Source organism: Propithecus coquereli, unplaced genomic scaffold, assembly GCF_000956105.1.
Source record: "Propithecus coquereli isolate 6110/MARCELLA unplaced genomic scaffold, Pcoq_1.0 Scaffold14, whole genome shotgun sequence".
Taxonomy (NCBI): Eukaryota; Metazoa; Chordata; class Mammalia; order Primates; family Indriidae; genus Propithecus; species Propithecus coquereli.
Window position 1 is genome coordinate 8,749,369 of NW_012138302.1, and position 18,403 is coordinate 8,767,771.

An 18,403-nucleotide genomic window follows, 5' to 3' on the forward strand; every position below is an offset into this window, starting at 1 on the left:
GGCTGCCTTCATTCTTCCTCACAGAACCCTTTGAGACAGGAATAACTTTGTCCCTTTTATAGACGGGGAGCTGAGGCCCAAAAAGGGAAGCAACTTCCCAAGAGCCCACAGCAACTGAAATGTAGAGCCGAGATTCTCACATCACTCCAGCGCTAGAGAGCTTTCTCCATGCCTGGTCCACCCTGTAATGCGCCTTCTGTTGTGGAGCATGTGTTTCTATTACCTACGGCCAGTGTAGGAAGGGGGTGTTGTCTTTAGTCAAACAGACATGATTTACTAAGAAGTCCCTGATACACAGACTTATACTAAACATATCTCAGCCTTCAGCGGTGGTTTAGATGTGCTGAATTCTCTCTCTTGGCTAAATTCTAGAATGCTTGAGGTTAGAGACCTTGTTTATATTATTACAGTTACAGCCTCATGCCTTGCTCTAGGGACACATGCTAGATGCTCACTCAATTCATGCTGGGTGAGTATGTGAATGGATGTTTATAAGGAACCTTGCACATCCTGAAGTGAATTGACTTTGAGCCTTGTTGAGAGGAGGAGAAGAAAAGGAAACAGGAACATTCCCCTCACACAAGGGTGTGCACACACGTGTGCACGTTCCCCTCAATGTGAGCCCCTCCAGCTACACACACACAACCTCCATTTGTGAACACTCAGGTGTATGCATATTCAGCTGTGAGAACTTAACTGTTTTTCAGTTTGTGAAGAAATATGGGAACCTTCTTAGCCTGGACTTTGGAGACATACCTACAGTTGTTATTACTGGATTGCCCTTGATCAAAGAAGCTCTCATCCACATGGACCAAAACTTTGTGAACCGCCCTGTTTCCCCTATCCGAGAACGTATCATTAAGGGAAATGGTAAGTTTCTTGGTCAGTTGAAAGTGTGTGTTTGATATGCTTATGGTCTGTTAAAGGTGCCTCTGTAACTATAACTTTCCAACAACCCCCAAAACTGGTCCCATTATAAATATCCTGCCTATAACGGAAGCTGGGTGCCCACATTCCTCATGAAGTCACCCCCTCAGAGCACTTCACAGGGTCAGCCAGACTAGAGATTTGGCAGAAGCCACATGCCCTGCACAAACTCACACCAGATGCTTTTACAATGACGTAACCACGTCACCCAGTTACGGCAGAGGAAGAGGCGGCGTGTTCTATCTCTCTGCTGTCCCATTCCAAGCCTCTTCCCTTAGGAAAATGGATGTGGATCTGCTTCCTTCTGCCGCTGCGTTCTGTCTCTAGCTCCGTATGCTCTACCATGAAGGCCATGCTGACTAGGGATCTCCAGCCTTAGCGTCTATGTTAGAACAGGTCGGCAGGAATACTTAAGATTATCGTTAAAGAAAATTAAACATTTAGAAACTAAAATGAAATTTCAACTCTATTACTCTGTCAAAGCACCATTTTGAGGTGCTTCCCAATTTCCCTTGTAATGTTAATCAATTAATTCTATATCCATTTACTGTACTGTCTGCCACGTGAAGCACAGTGCTGGGCAGGAGTGATATCACGATGAGTAGAACAGATGAAATCTACGTCCTTATATAGCTTCTATTCACTGTGAAAGACAGTATCAATGAACCATAATAGTCTAAAGCCTATAGTGTTAAGATGATAAATGCAGGATGCACTTATCAAAGTTATCTAAGGTAGTCCTCGGATTTAGGAAAACCTAATTTAATGGAGTAAAAAAAAACAATCAAGCAGTGGGAAAGAATATAAAAGTCCATGAAGTTTACAGAAGACAGTGAACTTGAGGAATTGAAAGGTGGCCAATGTGGCAATGACAGGGATTAAAAGGAGATAATTAAATGAAAATGAAGCTGCTGCACTTGGCCAGGAATAGTTCATGCAAGTTCTCATTAAGGATGTTGGTTTTGATCCTAATAACAACAGAAGTTCTTGAATGGTTTTAAGTAGAGAAGGAAATTATCATATTTACACTGTACATTTTTAAGGCTCATTTAGGCTGTCATTTAGAGAATGGACTAAAGAGAAAAAGAGCCTGGTGTAACTTTGTAGGTTAGAGAAGGTGGTAGCTTGGACCAACGGGTGGAGAGAAATGATAGTAGGTTAGACCAGGGTAGTGACAGTGAAGACACATGGATTCAAGACATCCAGGAGGTGAACCTAGTAACACATGATGGCCTAGAGGCAGGGAAAATGAGGTGTGGAGGTGACACCTACATGGATCAATGATGGAAAGAAGGAACACTCAGAAAAGGACAAGGTGTTTGCTTGGGTTGGGCATGGGTGGGGAGTTGTATGGCGAAAATCATGAGTTCAAGCATGGATATGCTGAGTTTGAAATGCCTTTAGGTCAGCAAAGTCAGGCAGTTTTTGTATTAATATATATGGGTCTGGAACTCAGGGACAGCAATAGATGGTCACTATCAATAGATGCTATTTAAAGTTTTAGGGAGTGATAAGATTTCCCAGAATATAGGGTGAGAAGAGAAGAGGCTTTAGACCTCATTCTGAAGAACTCCACCATTTCAAGGTTTAATAGAAGAAGATGAACCAGCAAAAGATATGGGAATTTTCTGGCAGAGGATTAGAAAGAAAATCTCGAGAGCGAGGCATCCTCAGCACCACTGGAGGGGAGTGTTTCCATCAAGAAATGTCTAATGCTGCTACAAGACCAAGTAAGATGAGGTCAAAAGGTATCCTTGGACCTGACAGCAGGGAGGGCCATTTCATTGGTGACGGAGGCCAAAGCCAAGTGTGAAAGGAGTGGAGCTTGCTCTGGAAGTGAAGAAATGGAAAGGAGCATGGCCTCACCTGTGTTGTGGGCATATAATGGTCTGTTGAACACACCAAGATGGTTTTCTTTCCCTTTGCCTGTCATGTTCTTTCTGTATGGAATATTCACTCCTCTTTGCTGTCTTGAGTTATTCCTTCATTTTTTATGATCCATTAGATAAAAACTCTCCTATAGAGCCTTTACTTGCTTCCTTAAGTATATGGACATTATCTTATCCATAAGTGCATTCGTAGCATTTAGCATGACATGAACACTTTACTTATGTGTCTAATAATCAGAGCATGCGCTTTAGAATCAGGAAGACCTGAGTTTGAGCACCTCTTTAGCTGTGTACTGTGTGAACTTATGATGTTTACTTTTATCCTCTGTTTCTCAGGTTTCTCATTAGTAAAATGGGGTGGTGGTGATAATAATTGTACCTACCCCACAAAATTTCTCTTGAGTAAAAAATTACAGAATGCATAAAAATATTTACCAAAGTGCCCAACATCCCAAGAAGTCAGTTATGTCCACTGCTTTGGGATGATTTCTCTGAACAGGTTTTAAGTACATTGATACCCTTCCCCTTCCCTCCATCTGATACACATCCTCATACAATTTGATGAAAATTCACATTATCGAACCAGAACACCATAATATTGACTGTCTTTTCCCCAGGATTGATCATGTCCAATGGCCAGGTATGGAAGGAGCAAAGAAGGTTCGCCCTGACAGCACTAAGGAACTTTGGTCTGGGAAAGAAGAGCTTAGAGGAACGCATTCAGGAGGAGGCCCGCCACCTCATTGAGGCAATCAAGGAGGAGAACGGTGAGCATTTCATAGGACAGATGTAGGAGATTGTGGCCCATTCCTTCATTGGGTAGATATTTATGCAGTGCCTAATGCTTGTTCTCTGCTCAGTACTGTGCTAAGTACTGAGCATAGAACAGTGAACAACGATCCATGACCCTGCCCTCAAGGAGTTCTAGAATTAAATGCATGAGAATGGGCAAAAAACACATTACTGAATTTAAGTCCTGGTCATCAGTTTGATTGTGGCATTGGCTGAGTACTTGCTGTATGTCAGACCCAGGGAGAGGTGGTGTGGCCAGGCCTCATGTATGGTTCAGTGCTAGGTATGCCCTATGTCATAGAGAGTAGAGTCTCAGTAGGAACTAGAAACCAACCCGTCTTGTCCTTCCTCCCCATCCAGGGCAGCCTTTTGACCCTCACTTCAAAATCAACAATGCAGTTTCCAATATCATTTGCTCCATCACCTTCGGGAAGCGATTTGAGTACCAAGATGGTCAGTTTCAGGAGCTGCTGAGATTACTGGATGAGGCCACATTTACAGAGGCTTCAATGGCATGCCAGGTAAGGAATTTTTCTTTCAATATCTTGGTAAATGATATTGGGGCTGATGTCAGATACAGATGGGTTTTTCTTTTTTGTTTTGTTTGAGGGGGGGTGGGAGTGGGGAGTTAAACCTAGAAATTGCCTTTCAAATTTGATTCCAATACAAAGTTATTTGAAATTAATCTGTTGACTCTAGTGTTTTTAATACTATTAAATATTTACCAAGTGTTTACCATATGCAAAAAACATTTCTATCATTCATGTAAAGTACAAAGTTTTACATGACATACATCTGTGCACTTATGTTGTTCTTTCTGGAAAGAACAATATTGCCATTGCCTTTGAGTCCCTCCTCTCTCTGTCTCTCCCCAACCCACCCGTTTCCCTCCTCTGTCTCAGGTCCTTCTCTGTGTCTGGCTTCCTGCTCAGCAGGTGGTTTTGAGATTCATCTGATTTGGTTGCTCTTTTTTTGTAAATGTAGACTAGTATTCCATTGTGAGAATGTGCCATTGTTTGTTAATCAATTCTCTATTGATCAACATTTAGTTTTTTTCCAGGTTTTCCATGTTATGAATAAAGCTGCCTTGAACATTCTTCTACAAGTGTTCTTGTGGACACATCCACTCCTTCTCTTGCATATATATGTGGACATCAAAGATGCCTAAAGATTTCCAAACTGATTATGCTATTTACATGCCCACCGACACTATTATCAATCTTCTGGTTTCACAGGGTGTAGCCCTTTGGGGATGAAATCTCACTTCTTCCTTGGTGGGCTCTGCACCCCAATTTTTCTCCCTCTAGGCCCTTCATTGTGTCAAAGACCGTGCTTAGTCTCTTGTTCTCTCAGCCACTTTCCTGAATTTGGAAGACATTTCTACAGGAAATTTCACCACCAAGTGTTCGGTTCACCCCTGGGCTTCCTTCTTCCCCTAAGCCTTGTCTCTGAAATTCCCTCACTACCTTGGTGTGTAAGTATGTGTGTGTGTGTGTGTGTGTGTGTGTGTTTATATGTGTACCCACATGTGTATTTTTTTAATCCTGGTGTTCTTAGTAAAAGGGTTGGCCTTGAATTTCTGAGTCTGCCATTGACAAAATTTTAAAATATTTCCTCAGTTTTGAAAAAAAGCATTTTTTTTTGAAAATTACAAACATACACATAAGTACAGAGAGTACAATATTTGATCAATGTGTACCTATCAATCAGCTCTGATAATGATCAACATATGACTGAGCTCAGTTTATTAGTACCTATATCCAGGACACCCCACCTGTGAATTAGTTGGAACAAATTAAAGACCTGAATGATTTGTTCCCATAAATATTTCAGTGTACATTTCTAAAAGGACCCATTTTAACAAAAATAAAATATTATTGCATCTGAAAAATATAAACAATAATTACTTAATACCTTAAAACGCCTAGCCAGTGCTCAGATATCCCTAGATGTCTCAGAAATATTTTTTCATGGTTTTCTTTGAATCATAATCCAGACGAGGCCCATATTATATTTGGTTACTATGTCTCTTAAGTCTCATTCAATCCATGGCTTCCTGCCAATCCTCTTTTTTTTCTTTAAAATGTATTATGTTTATTGACAAAATTGAGTCATTTACTCTGTAGAAAAGTCCACATTCTGGATTTTAGTGCTTGCATTTCTTTGGTTAGTAACATGTTCTTCTATTCCTATGTTTTATATACATTGGTAACTGAATCTAGAGGATTGATCAAAATAAGATTTTATTTGTTGAAAAGGCTGCTTTTTAGGAGGTACTTAATGTCTGGTTGTCTCATGTTAATATTGATCAGTGCGTTCAGGTGTTTTCAGTCTTATCTATTATATCATCACCCTTCTGCTTTTTACCTAATGGTTACAAAAATTATTGATGATCATCACCTACATGCATTATTTCTTTGCAGGATTCAAACAGGCGATATTGTAATTCTTTTTTCCCCTCTTTGCAATTGACTTATGGTTACTGATTTTGCATTGATCAACTTTGGTAAACTCGTAACAGTATTTTAATTCATCTTTGGATGACTTCATAAGCAATCATATATATGGAAATAAAGGAGGCTTTGTTTCTTCCTTTCCAATCCTTATCCATTGATTCCTCTTTCTTGCTTCATTGTGCTGGCTAGAGTACCCAGTGTGCTAAAATTTCCTACTAAGATGGTGGCTTTTTCTCATTCTCATTATATTTCTGTCGATTTTTACTTTATATCCTTTACAGCTATGTTGTTAGATATATACATGTTTAAATCATTATTGAGTATTAGTAATTGAAACTTTTTTTAACCATTTAGTAACATTCTTTATGTCTATTAAAATTTTGTTCCCTAAAGACTATGTTGTCTGATATGAATAAAGGTAATTGTCTTTCCTTTGCTTACTGTCTGGCTACTGCTCTTCTATCCCACTTTCTACCTTCCTACGCCCTTACATTTTAGATGCTTCCTGTTTAAACAGGGCAAAGCTAGATGTAAATTTCATACCCAATCTGAAAGTCGTTGTCTTTTTGTTGGACCATTTAGTTCCTTTTCTTTTAATCAAAATTATAACCAAATTGGAACTAATTTCTCATCATTTTGTGATTTCTATTCATCTGTTCTTTTCTCCTTCTTTGACTTATTATGATTGAATGTTCTTCTCATTTCCTTTTCCCTGTGTTCGTTTAGAAGATGAACAGGCTTGTTCTATTATTTTAGTCTTTACCTGAAAATTTCAATATTCATAATTAAGCCACCAGCATCAAAAATTAGTATCTTTATCATCCCCCAGAATACTGCAAGAACTTTGCAACATGACATCTGATCAGTGATCTAGGCTACCAGTGTCATGTATTTTAGTCTGTTTCTTTTTTAATTCCAAAGTATGCAGGATTATTACTGTTTATGCAATGGATGTTTGCTTATATTTACTCACATATTTATCAGTCTCTTTTTTCATCATCCTGTCTTATATTTCACAGCCTCCTTTTGAATTTCCTATAGTGAGGGTCAGTTGGTGGCAAACTTTTTCAATTTCACTTATTCAAAAATATCTTTATTTTGCTCTACTTAGAAATTGTTTTTATTTTGACTGTTTTTTTAAATTTCTCTTTGCATGTGCAAAATGTTATTCCACTATCCTCTGGATTCCCACTTGTGCCATGGAAAGTCAGCTAGAAGTGTAACTGCTGTTCCTTCAAAAATATTTTTTTCTTTTCTGACCACTATTGTGTGTATCTAACTATATAGGTGTAAAGCTATATAATTTTACTGATTATTAGTTTCCCTGTGGTGTATATAGAAGTGCATTTATTTTTATTTATTCCTGACAAGCATCTTATGTGGGAACTTTATGGACCGATCACACTTAAACATAATGAATATGAGCCGTTATTACTGTCAAAGTTATTTTGAATTCCTTGTTTGCATTACTAGGCATGGTGGTCTCCAGTTCAGCAATTCCACTGGCTTCTTCTTATTAAGGTAGAGTCTAGGAAGTGATGAGAGTTAGAGTGGGTGCCCAGCTGACTCCTGAGTCCATGTGTCCGGGAAGAGAACACAGGCACAGCACGATAGGGGTAATAAGAATTTCTTGGAGTCTCAGAACATTCTGGGCTCTCTGATGGACAACTACACATACTTTATCTCCATTAATTTTCGCAACAACTCTGTAAAGATGAAATGAGGTAACATAGTGTGTGCAAGCTGGCATGGGACTGTGCAGGCAAGTACAGAGAGTGGTCCGCCAGCTCTGTGCTGAGCGCTCTGTGTATCTCATGTCACTCGGTCCCCAGAACCATGCTGGAGCCCGACTGGCAGCTAGTTAACTAAGGATCAACAAGGTACAAAGAATATTATTATTATTATTATTACTGTAATCAAACTATTATATCTAGAAAGCAGCAAAGCTAATAGTCGCACCACGTCTGTCCCATTGTAACTCTAGGAATTTTTTCATTATTTGATGCTCTTCATTTTTCACCATATATTACAGAAAGTTTATTCAACAACCACTTTATTTCAGTGAAAACTGAATTCTTACCCACATGGAGATCACAACACGGTGGGGGAGACAAATATGCACACACACACACACACACACACACACACACATACACGTTAGTGATAATTGCCATGACGGAAAACAAAACAGGACAAGAAAATAGATGGAAGGTGACAAAAGTCCTTCAGCTTATGGGATCATCAATCAAATAGCTCTGAGGAGGTGACATAGAACAGAGCCCTAAGTGAGGGGCTGGGGATATGTGGACTTCAGAGGAAGAGTTTTCCAGGCAGAGGGAACAGCAACTGCAAAGGCCTCAAACCGGAGTGTCCTTGCTGTGATCCCAGAGGTCACTGCTGGACAGTAGAGAGCAAGGTTAGGAAGGAGCCAGCCAGTCTGCAGGGCTCAGCTCGGTGGGGCTTACAGGCCGGAGGAATGACATGGGACTTAGTCCTTGTGTGGTGGAAAGCCGTGAGGACTGAGAGCCAAGGAGTGAAATGACAAGGTTAAACTGCTAAAAGATCCCTCTGGCAGCTCTGGGGAAGATGGGCTGGGAATGGGGTTGGCAATGGAATCACAAAACTGTGGAAAGCTCTTCTTACAGCATCCAGGGAAGGAATGGTGGTGATTTGCACCCCGATGGCAAGCCGTTGGGGTGGCCAGAAGTGCTACCGGCTGGATACATTTTGGACAGAGAGCTGAAGTGCTTTTCTAGATGGGTGAGAGAGAAAAACGGGGTCACGGCTCATCAAGGTTTAAGTGTGAGCCAATGAAAGATATGGAAGGAAGTTGCCTTCCGTTGTGTTAAATGATGGAAAAATGGCACCACGTTTTCTCCACAATGGTTTTCTTTCGCTCAATTAGCTCTACAGTATCTTCCCACGGATAATGAAATTCCTTCCTGGATCCCACCAAACAGTCTTCAGAAATTGGGAAAAATTGAAATCGTTTGTTTCTCGTATAATTGCAAATCACAAGAGAGACTGGAATCCTGATGAAACAAGAGACTTTATTGATGCTTACCTCAAGGAAATGGCCAAGGTGAGGAAACCAAAGTTGTTTCCTGTGTTTTGTTCTTAAAAGCAAATAGGGCTATGCTCGTTTCCTATTGCTGCTGTATCAAATTACCACAAACGTGGTGGCTTGAAATAGCACAAATTTATTCTCTTACAGTTCTGGATGTCAGAAGTCTGAGATCAGTTTCATGGGGCTAAAGTCAAGGTGTTGGCTGGGCTACTTCCTTTTGGAGGCTCCACAGAAAAATCTTTTTGTGACTTTCCCAGCTTCTAGAGGCTGCCTATATACCTTGGCTTGTGGCCCCATCCTCCATCTTCAAAGCCAGCAGCATAGCCTCCTCTCTGCTTCTGATCTCTGTTTCCATCCTTATATCTTCTCTCTCTGGCTTTGACCCTCTTGCCTGTCTCTTATAAAGACTCTTCTGATTACATTGGGCCCACTGGGATAATCCAGGATAATTTTTCCATCTCAGGATTTTTAACTTAATCCCATCTGCAAAGTCCCTTTTGCCATATAAACTAACTTCCAGAGCGCCAGAGCTTAGGATGTGGATGGACATGTTTGTGGGCCATATCTCTGCCTACCACTGGGGAATCAAACCTGGGGCAGTATTTCAGAAAGTATAAGGTAGTACTAACTCAGGACTGATGAGACAATTAGAAATAAAGATGGGGGGTTAATGTGAATGTCCAATACTGCCTTTCATCCCCATCCTCTCCCTCTACCCATATCTGAAGGAGCTGTACACAATGGGAAAAACAGCACTTGAGCCTCAAAGCTCTGTTTTATCATTACTTGGGCCTGGGCCCAGTGACCTACCCCTTCTCTCATCCCCCACTGCAGAACACAAGGAAAGCTGCGCTGGATGCCACAGTTTAACCTCGGGGCTTGATGGGACTTTGCCTTCCCCCTTCTCCTGATAGCATCCACTTTCCTACATTATAGGCCAGAAGCCAGGGTAGGAAGCCAAACTGGACGCATGCCCTTTTCCTAAGTGACCTCTCTGACTAATATACATCACTGAATCAGTGCCATAATCTTTACACATCGATTATTGGGTCCTCCTCATGGAATGGACAGAATGATGATTTCTTTACATCTTATTTCATTTTATTGACATAAAATTAATACAGGCAGTGCTTTCTCCCCAGAGGAGGAGACTTTACTAGCTTGATGATGTACAAGTATGAGACCATGAATATTAAGAGCAATGCTGGACAAATGGAAGCTTCCAGGGGAGCATGGTAAAGATGACAGGGTATCATGAGAAATGGTTTTGAAATCAGAGTAGTGCAAATTGGAAAGGAAAAGATTAATGAGGCAATAGGAGAACTGTTCATAAGAGGAATTCTGTTTGCTTTTTCTGTTTTCAGTGCAAACATTTGTTGGGCATTTGTTACGTGCCCTCGCATCTCACGTAATTCCCACAATGTCATCTTCAGAGGTGTGTGTGGTTATTTCCATTTTATGAAATAGAAAACTGAAGCACAGGGAGGTTAAGTAACTTGCCTTAGGTCCTACAGCTGCCAAGTGAAGTGGCTGATATTGGAAGCCAAATCTGTCTTGTTCCCATCCCATACTCCTTGTACTGGACTAATAGCTTCTTTCAAATTATGGGCATAAGAAAATAATTATCTTTCATTTTCATCTACCAAAAAGCTTGTAGCACTTGGGGCAGGACGATACTAATTATATTGCTATAATAAGCCCCTGCCTCCTGAGGATGTCAAAAGGGAAGTTGTTTCTTCTGGGGACCTTTCCTTCCAATCTCCCTCCGAGGATGAAACCCCTGCATGTTACGGTAACCAGGAATCCTATGAATAAACCAACCTATAACAGTAAATATTGTCCTCCCTAGAATGCAGGCAAGGCCACTTCAAGTTTCCATGAAGAGAACCTCATCTGGAGCACTCTGGACCTCTTCTTTGCCGGAACCGAGACAACTTCTACCACCCTGCGCTGGGGTCTGCTTTACCTGGCCCTCTACCCAGAAATCCAAGGTGGGTGTGTCAGTGTGCGTGCCCCACGCAGGACAAAATAAGGCCTCCTGGGACGCCCTGCCCAACACAGGGGCCATAAGAAAACATGGTGGAATGGAAGGAGCAGTGAATAATCAGCTGATGGAGACTGGGGAATGGGCACATTCTTCAAATTGTCTGTCAGGGCTGGGATGGATCCAGGTAACACAAATACAAGAGAGAATCCCTGTCTTCCAGAAGCTTGGAGTCAAGAGGGGAAACAGTGAAGTGAGTCAAGATTCTGGAAAGTTCCAGGAAAGTGTTCCATTCTCATGTGAAAATTTAGTGCTGCCCTGCCCTTCTTTTAAGTAATGCCTTCCAATTTCCTCTGGTAATCTCCAAACTCCTGAGCCCACTATGTGATCCCTCTGATGTGCTCCTTTCTGCCTGCCCAGTCTCTGCCCCTCATCTAATGACTGCATTCCATGTCCTTTCCTTTGCACTGTCCTTGTTTATGCCTCTCTGTCCAGATACCTGCTGAGAATGTGCTTCCCAATTACTCTACATGGTAAACTTGTATCTCTTCTTGATGAATCTGCTCAAATGCTCCCTCCCTAAGATGTTTTTCTCTCTCCTGGGAAATTATGAGGATTTTCTTCCTCTAGAGATGACTCAGTTTGCCTCCATTATTGGGCTTGCCCCACATTATTTCTATAGCTTCCCTGCAGACTGTGTCCACTCAAGAGCAGTGACTGTTCCCATCATTTCTCTTCCTTCATGTTCCAGAACAGTTCGAGCACATGGGGGATGGGAACTGTTATGATACAGTTTTTCACATTGTGGGTAACATTGATTAATGAGGCATAAACTCAATTTAATGGATCTGGACCAACTTTATTCCCTAAGATAAATATAGAAAAGAAAAGATCAGAGTGTTTCCCATGTACTAAGGGTAAGTTTGTTCATGGAACTTTATTTCTTTCATTTATAGATGCCTAAATGGGTGCTTTATATGTGTGTATATTTATGTGTATGCATCCTGAGTCATTACGGAAGGTGCCTTTCTTACTGTGCATTGCATTTTTTAGAATGTTTAAAAGCTACTGAATTAGTGTATAGATTTGGCTTGTGGAATAGAGGCTCCAAAATAACAATGGATTAAAATGATAGACGTTTACACTCATGTTCACAGGAATATTATTCACAATTGCCAAGAGGAAAAATGAATTCTGTGTTCACTGATGAATAATGGATAAACAAAATGGGGACTATACGTGCAATGGAATATTATTCAGCCTTTAAAAAGAGGGAAAATCTGACACATGCTGCAACATGGATAAACCTTGAGGACATCATGCTAAATTAAAAACGCTGATGACGAAAACATGAATACTGTATGATCCCACTTACAGTAGTGAAATTAGTAGAAACAGAAAGTAGAAGGGTGTTGGCTAGAGGCTGAGAGAGAGGCAAATGGGGAATTGTTTAATATATGGAGAGTGTCAGTTTTGCAAGATGAAAAAGTTCTGGAGAGTGATTGCATAACAGCATGGATATACTAAACAGTACTCAATTGTACACTTAAAAATGGCTAAGATGGTAAATTTTATTGTATTTTAGCCAAATTGAGAAAAATGTTTAAATATTCAGCAGTGAAAATAAGTGATAGAAATTTAATTCTCTCTCGGGTAAAACAATCTAATCTGGACTTTGCAAAGCACTTAGGGTTTCAACTCCTTGCCACTTGTCGCTGTTGTGTCTAGAATGATGCCCTCATTGGCTGTCTCTAAGAAGGCTCCCACTAGGGCTGCCTTTCCACCCTAGGAAGGGAAAAAGGGAAACACAGACCCTTTCTTTAAGGGCTTGTTCCAAGGATTGATCATCACTTTTGCTTACATTCTATTGGCCAGAACTGAGTCCCATGGTCACACTTAGTCACAAGGGAATCTGGGAAATGTGCACTTGAGCTGCACAAACAGATATCTCAAGAAAATCTTTAGAAAAAGAGAGAAAAAAAAAGATATTGGGGGATAGCCACCAGTTTCTGTCATTTGTTGGGTACTCACCTAAATCAGTTCATAAATCCCAAAACATCCTTAAGATGAAGGTAGATTGAGGCTAAGGTTCAAACACTTTAAGTAACTTGGGGCAGTAAAGTTATAGAGCACAAGAGTTTGTAACCCCAGTGGTCATATGCCAGGGCCCACTTTCTACTCTGATATACCTCCTTGAAAAATTACAGTCTATACTTGTGCAATGGTCTGCGTATTTGTCCCCCCTCCCCCAAATTCATCTGTTTTAGAATAATTACCTGTGTGATTGTACTGGAAGGTGGGAACCTTTGGGAGGTGATTAGCTCATGGATGCATTAGTGCTCCTATAAAAGAAATCCTAGGGAGCTGCCTTCCCTTTCCACCATGTGAGGAGGCAGTGAGAAGGTGCCATTTATATGTCAGAAAGTAGGTGTTTACCAGACACCAAATCTGCTGTTGCCTTGATCTTGTACATCCCAGGCTCCATAACTGTGAGAAATAAATTTCTGTTGTTTGTAAGCTCCCCAGCTCATGGTATTTTATTATAGCAGCCTGAATCGACAAAGACAAGATCCTTCTATAAGCACGATGATCCTGGTTATTCCATTCCTTAGCTGAGCCAGGCTCAAACAGAATTACGGAATTGGTAATTTTCTAAAAAAGCCCTTTGAAGGGTTTAGAACCATTTTATTTCTTTGCAATCTGGTCAGTAATTGAAATACAACCAATGAGATCTTGGGGCCCACTCCTATATCTTTAGAAGAAAGCATAAAAGTTTAAAAAATAATGGAACTTCTCCTTTTCCAGAAAAAGTACACGCTGAGATTGACAGAGTGATTGGCCAGGGGCAGCAGCCCAGTGTGGCCGCCCGGGAGTCCATGCCCTACACCAATGCCGTCATCCACGAGGTGCAGAGGATGGGCAACATCATCCCCGTGAATGTTCCCCGGGAAGTGACGGTCGATACTGCCTTGGCTGGGTACCACCTGCCCAAGGTAAGTAGGCACTCCCGCCTCAGTTCTTCAAGCCCCTCTTTGAGATGGTGGAAATATGAACTTGAGAAGTGACATGTGTTCTTGTCATGTGTAGTCATGTGAATGGGGAGAAAGCTGTGTTATTACTGATATAATACTAATTTTTTCTCCATGTGGGCTTTTTAGAATGTTAGTTTAACTAGGTATTAAGTGGTATGTGAGGAGAGGAGAAGAGAGGATTCCAGGCCAAACGTGTTTAGGCAAAGACTGGCTTTTTTTTGCTGTGGGGCTCTCAGCATTTTCATTATGCTAATGTGAGTTGTGAGTCTCTGTGGGCACAGCAGGCAGCAGGTCTAGATTAGACTTTGCCACAGATGCCTTTTGTTTGCCTTGGTAGAGCATCTCCCCGGACTAGGGACCTGGCCAGACTGAAAAATTTTGCTTCACAGTCCTGGGGTTATAAAATGTGAGAATGCAAAAGGACATTTGACACCACCTGGGCAAAGATCGCATTCATGCTGATGTTTCTAACATAATATCCCACAGGTATTTTTCTAGCTTTTATTTACAGCCTCATGTTGGGGAACCTTCTGTGTCACGAGAGGAAATCCAAGTGTGTGCAGAATTAAGTATCAGAAACGAGAGAAAGGACTGAACACTTACTAAGCAATGATTCTGTGTTGTGGATCTAGCCTCTTTCAAAACGTCTTACTCATTTCTCTGAATAAATCTGTTATTCCCATTTTATGGGTTGGGAAGTCAAGGCTCAGATAAATCAAGTTTGCATGAGATCTCTCAACCACAAAGGGGTGAGATTTGGAGATCCAGAACCCGATGTATTTTCTCATTTTTTGTACTATACCATACTCCCTCCACAGGAGTTGCTTTTCTTTGAATTTAAAAGCATCTCCCTGCAACTTTTCAACTGGTCCCTGAAAAATGCCCTGTCCTCGCAAAGGGACTATGATCTCACTCCACCTTCTACTCTTGTGATCTTGCAGACAGCTCTCCTTCGCCCCCTGGTGTCCTCTCTCCACACTGCACCTTTACAGTTTCTGCTCTTGCTTCCTCACCACCTTGGCCAGCCTCTGTAACTCTACTCCAGTCTGTCTAAGTCCCTCCAAGTATGTCGTCCCTGGGGAATATCTCAGGAGGTAGAACCAGAAGAGCTTGCACGTTGGATACTGCTTGCCAACTGTCCCTTTACTATTTCATTACTGATTGACCATCTTGTGGAAAAGGCTGAGGTCTAAATTCCCTATGTGCTGTTAGCATTTTTCCAGCAATTCATTTAAATCCATGGGACCAGGCCAGCTCAACGGACTTCTTCTACCACTTATTTTTAATGTCAGCTTTATCAACCATCCTGGGAACTGAGAAATCGAATTAACTATGTCTTACAGAGGCTAGAGCCATGGCTTTCACATCACATTGACGTAGTTCAAGACATAGCTCCATCCTCTCCACTGTGGGAGTTTGGGTATGACATTTAACCTCTCAGAGCTTAAATTTCTTCATCTGTAAAATGTGTTTAAACCCACCTCATGGGACCCACAGGGTAAAATGAGATCATTCATGTAGAGCATTTAACCCAGTGCTTAGTATAGAAAGTGCTCAAAATGGCAATTATTAATCTTTAATAATTCAACAAATATTCATTAGGCACCTGAGATGCTCAGGTATGGAACACCTGTGAGCAAAAATAATCATGCAAGTGCATACTTACAACCACGGTAACTGCCCACAGGAAAGAACTCACTGGGTTCTATACAGGTGCAGATGGGCAGGAGTGCTCAGGGAAGGCTTCCAGAAGGAAGTGAGGTTTGAGCCGAGGCTTAAACGATGATTAAAAGTTATTTAGATCATAGACCAAGTGGGGAGGAAGAACACCCTGGCGAGACAAACAACATTTAAAAGGACATTGAAATGAGAGAGCACATGATATGTTTGAGAAGCTGAAAGAAGGCCACGGTAGAGGAGGCACAGGCAGGGGTGGAGAGTGGCCCAGACAGGGGCAGTCGAAGGGACTTCTCCCTGAGAGTGATGAGAAGGTGCTGAAGGGTCTTGAATGCGAGGGGTGAGCCTGTGGGGGTGATGTCACTAGATCATGCTCGAGGCTCACTCTGCTTTCAGGGCATGGGGCAGATTGAAAGGGGCAAGAGGATGTGGGCACAGCTAGGAGGCTATTACAGGACAGTGGCAGCCTAGACTAAGGCAGTGGTGGTGGGCATGAAATGTAGGTGATGGAATCAAGAGAAATTGAAAGTAAAATGGACGAGTCTCACTGATGGGTTGGATGAAGACAGAGTGAGGGAAAGGCTCACGCTGGGCTTTCTTGGGTTTGCTAGTATGTGCCTGGGTGGAGAGGGGTCCTCTCACTGGGCTACCTGATGCTGTTATTGGACCTGCTATGGGGTGTGGGGGCAGGGTACAGATGTTGGAGGGGAGAGAATAGGAGAAACACAGGTGAAGGGCACGTCCTTTACCTGTGTGGAGCTGCCACAGTTAGCACTTCATGACCACTTCACGGTAGAATGTGGTGTGAGCAGCTGTAGCGTTATTCTCCCATCCATGCACACACGTCCCTTCCCAAGACCAACACCGACCTGTCCCTGTTGGTGTAGAATGGAAGGATCCATTTTTCACTCAAATGTAACCAAACTTTTGTGGTAAAATTCCCTTCAGGCAAATCCAATCCAATCTGTAAGCTGTTTGATGCGAAGAGTGTGGTATGGGGGTGGGGGCTGATGAGACTGTGGGTAGGTTTTGGAGGGTGGCTCAGGTCCTGGCATGGAAGCCCAAGGACCACCACCACTCAGCATGGGTGTGCTGCTTGGGTCAAGCCCTGCCTGAGTCTTTGCTGTCTTCTCTAGGGCACTATGATCCTGACAAATTTGACTGCGCTGCACAGGGACCCCACAGAGTGGGCCACCCCGGACACGTTCAATCCCGAGCATTTTCTGGAAAATGGACAGTTTAAGAAAAGGGAAGCCTTTCTGCCTTTCTCAATAGGTGAGTTGTAATAGCAGGCTTGTGGGAGTCCAGAATCCCTCTCCCAGCCTCCCCTGCTCTTCTCCTGCAGTCCCCTGCTTTAGCTGGAATGTGTCCAGACAGCCCTGCCCAGTGCCACTCCATCTCCCTATGGTTGCTGCACCAGGACCCCCTGGCTGGGCAGTGCTCAGCCTGTCCTTCCTTCCCACGCCCTCCCGGCCTCCGCTGGAGCTGTCGGCTTCCCTTCTGCTGTCCTCTAGATCACCTGGGTCAGACACCCTGACTCTACCTCTCTCTCACAGAGAGTGGGACATTTGCCATTTTATTGAGTTTTCAAATGTCTCAAGTTCTTTTTAAGGGATGCCCATTCACATAGAAACAGAGCCGATCTATAATAAGGAGAGAGGGAGGGTCAGGGGAACAGGGGTACTTATCCACCTGTGCACTTCAGTCAGTGACTCTGAACACTGCTGGCTTAACTAGATTGGGTTCTGCTTTATGAGCACTGCCTAAAGAAGTCCTTTTGCTTTTTTTTAAATTTTAAATCTAGTTAATACATTTTTCTTTATTTTTTATTTTTTTTCTTTTTCTTTCAGCATATTATGGGGGTACAAATGTTTAGGTTATGTATATTGTCCTTGCCCCACCCGAGTCAAGCTCCAAGCGTATCCATCCCCCAGACGGTGCGCACCACACACATTAGGTGTGAATATACCCATCCCTTCCTCCCCCCTCCCATCTGCCTGACACCCAATGAATGTTATTACTATATGTGCACTTAAGTGTTGATCGGTTAAAACCAATTTGATGGTGAGTACATGTGGTACTTGTTTTTCCATTCTTGGGATACTTGACTTAATAGAATGGTTTCCAGCTCTATCCAGGATAATACAAGAGGTGCTATATCACCATTGTTTATTTGTGGCTGAGTAGAACTCCATGGTATACATATAAATTTTATTAATCCACTCATGTATTGATGCGCACTTGGGTTGTTTCCACATCTTTGTAATTGTGAATCGTGCGGCTATAAACGTTCTAGTGCAGATGTGATTTTTATAGAATGTCTTTTGTTCTTTGGGGTAGATGCACAATAATGGGATTGCTGGATCAAATGGTAGTTCTACTTGTATCTCTTTGAGGTATCTCCATATTGCTTTCCACAGATGTTGTACTAGTTTGCAGTCCCACTAGCAGTGTATGATTGTTCCTATCTCTCTGCAACGACACCAACATTTATTGTTTTGGGACTTTTTGATAAAGGCCAGTCTCACTGGAAATAAGTGATATCTCATTGTGGTTTTGATTTTCATTTCCCTGATGAT

At 42.0% G+C, this 18,403-nt stretch overlaps 1 protein-coding gene across 1 annotated transcript in view; it reads left to right on the top strand.

Annotated features, from left to right (window-relative positions):
- LOC105806374 (cytochrome P450 2J2) overlaps positions 1-18,403 on the top strand; it is a 40,385-nt gene that overhangs the window by 13,835 nt on the left and 8,147 nt on the right. The window contains exons 2-8 of the mRNA XM_012639477.1: positions 708-870; positions 3,434-3,583; positions 3,969-4,129; positions 8,970-9,146; positions 10,981-11,122; positions 13,921-14,108; positions 16,961-17,099. Of these exons, the coding sequence (XP_012494931.1) occupies positions 708-870; positions 3,434-3,583; positions 3,969-4,129; positions 8,970-9,146; positions 10,981-11,122; positions 13,921-14,108; positions 16,961-17,099 (1,120 nt within the window). The remainder of the gene's footprint in view (positions 1-707; positions 871-3,433; positions 3,584-3,968; positions 4,130-8,969; positions 9,147-10,980; positions 11,123-13,920; positions 14,109-16,960; positions 17,100-18,403) is intronic.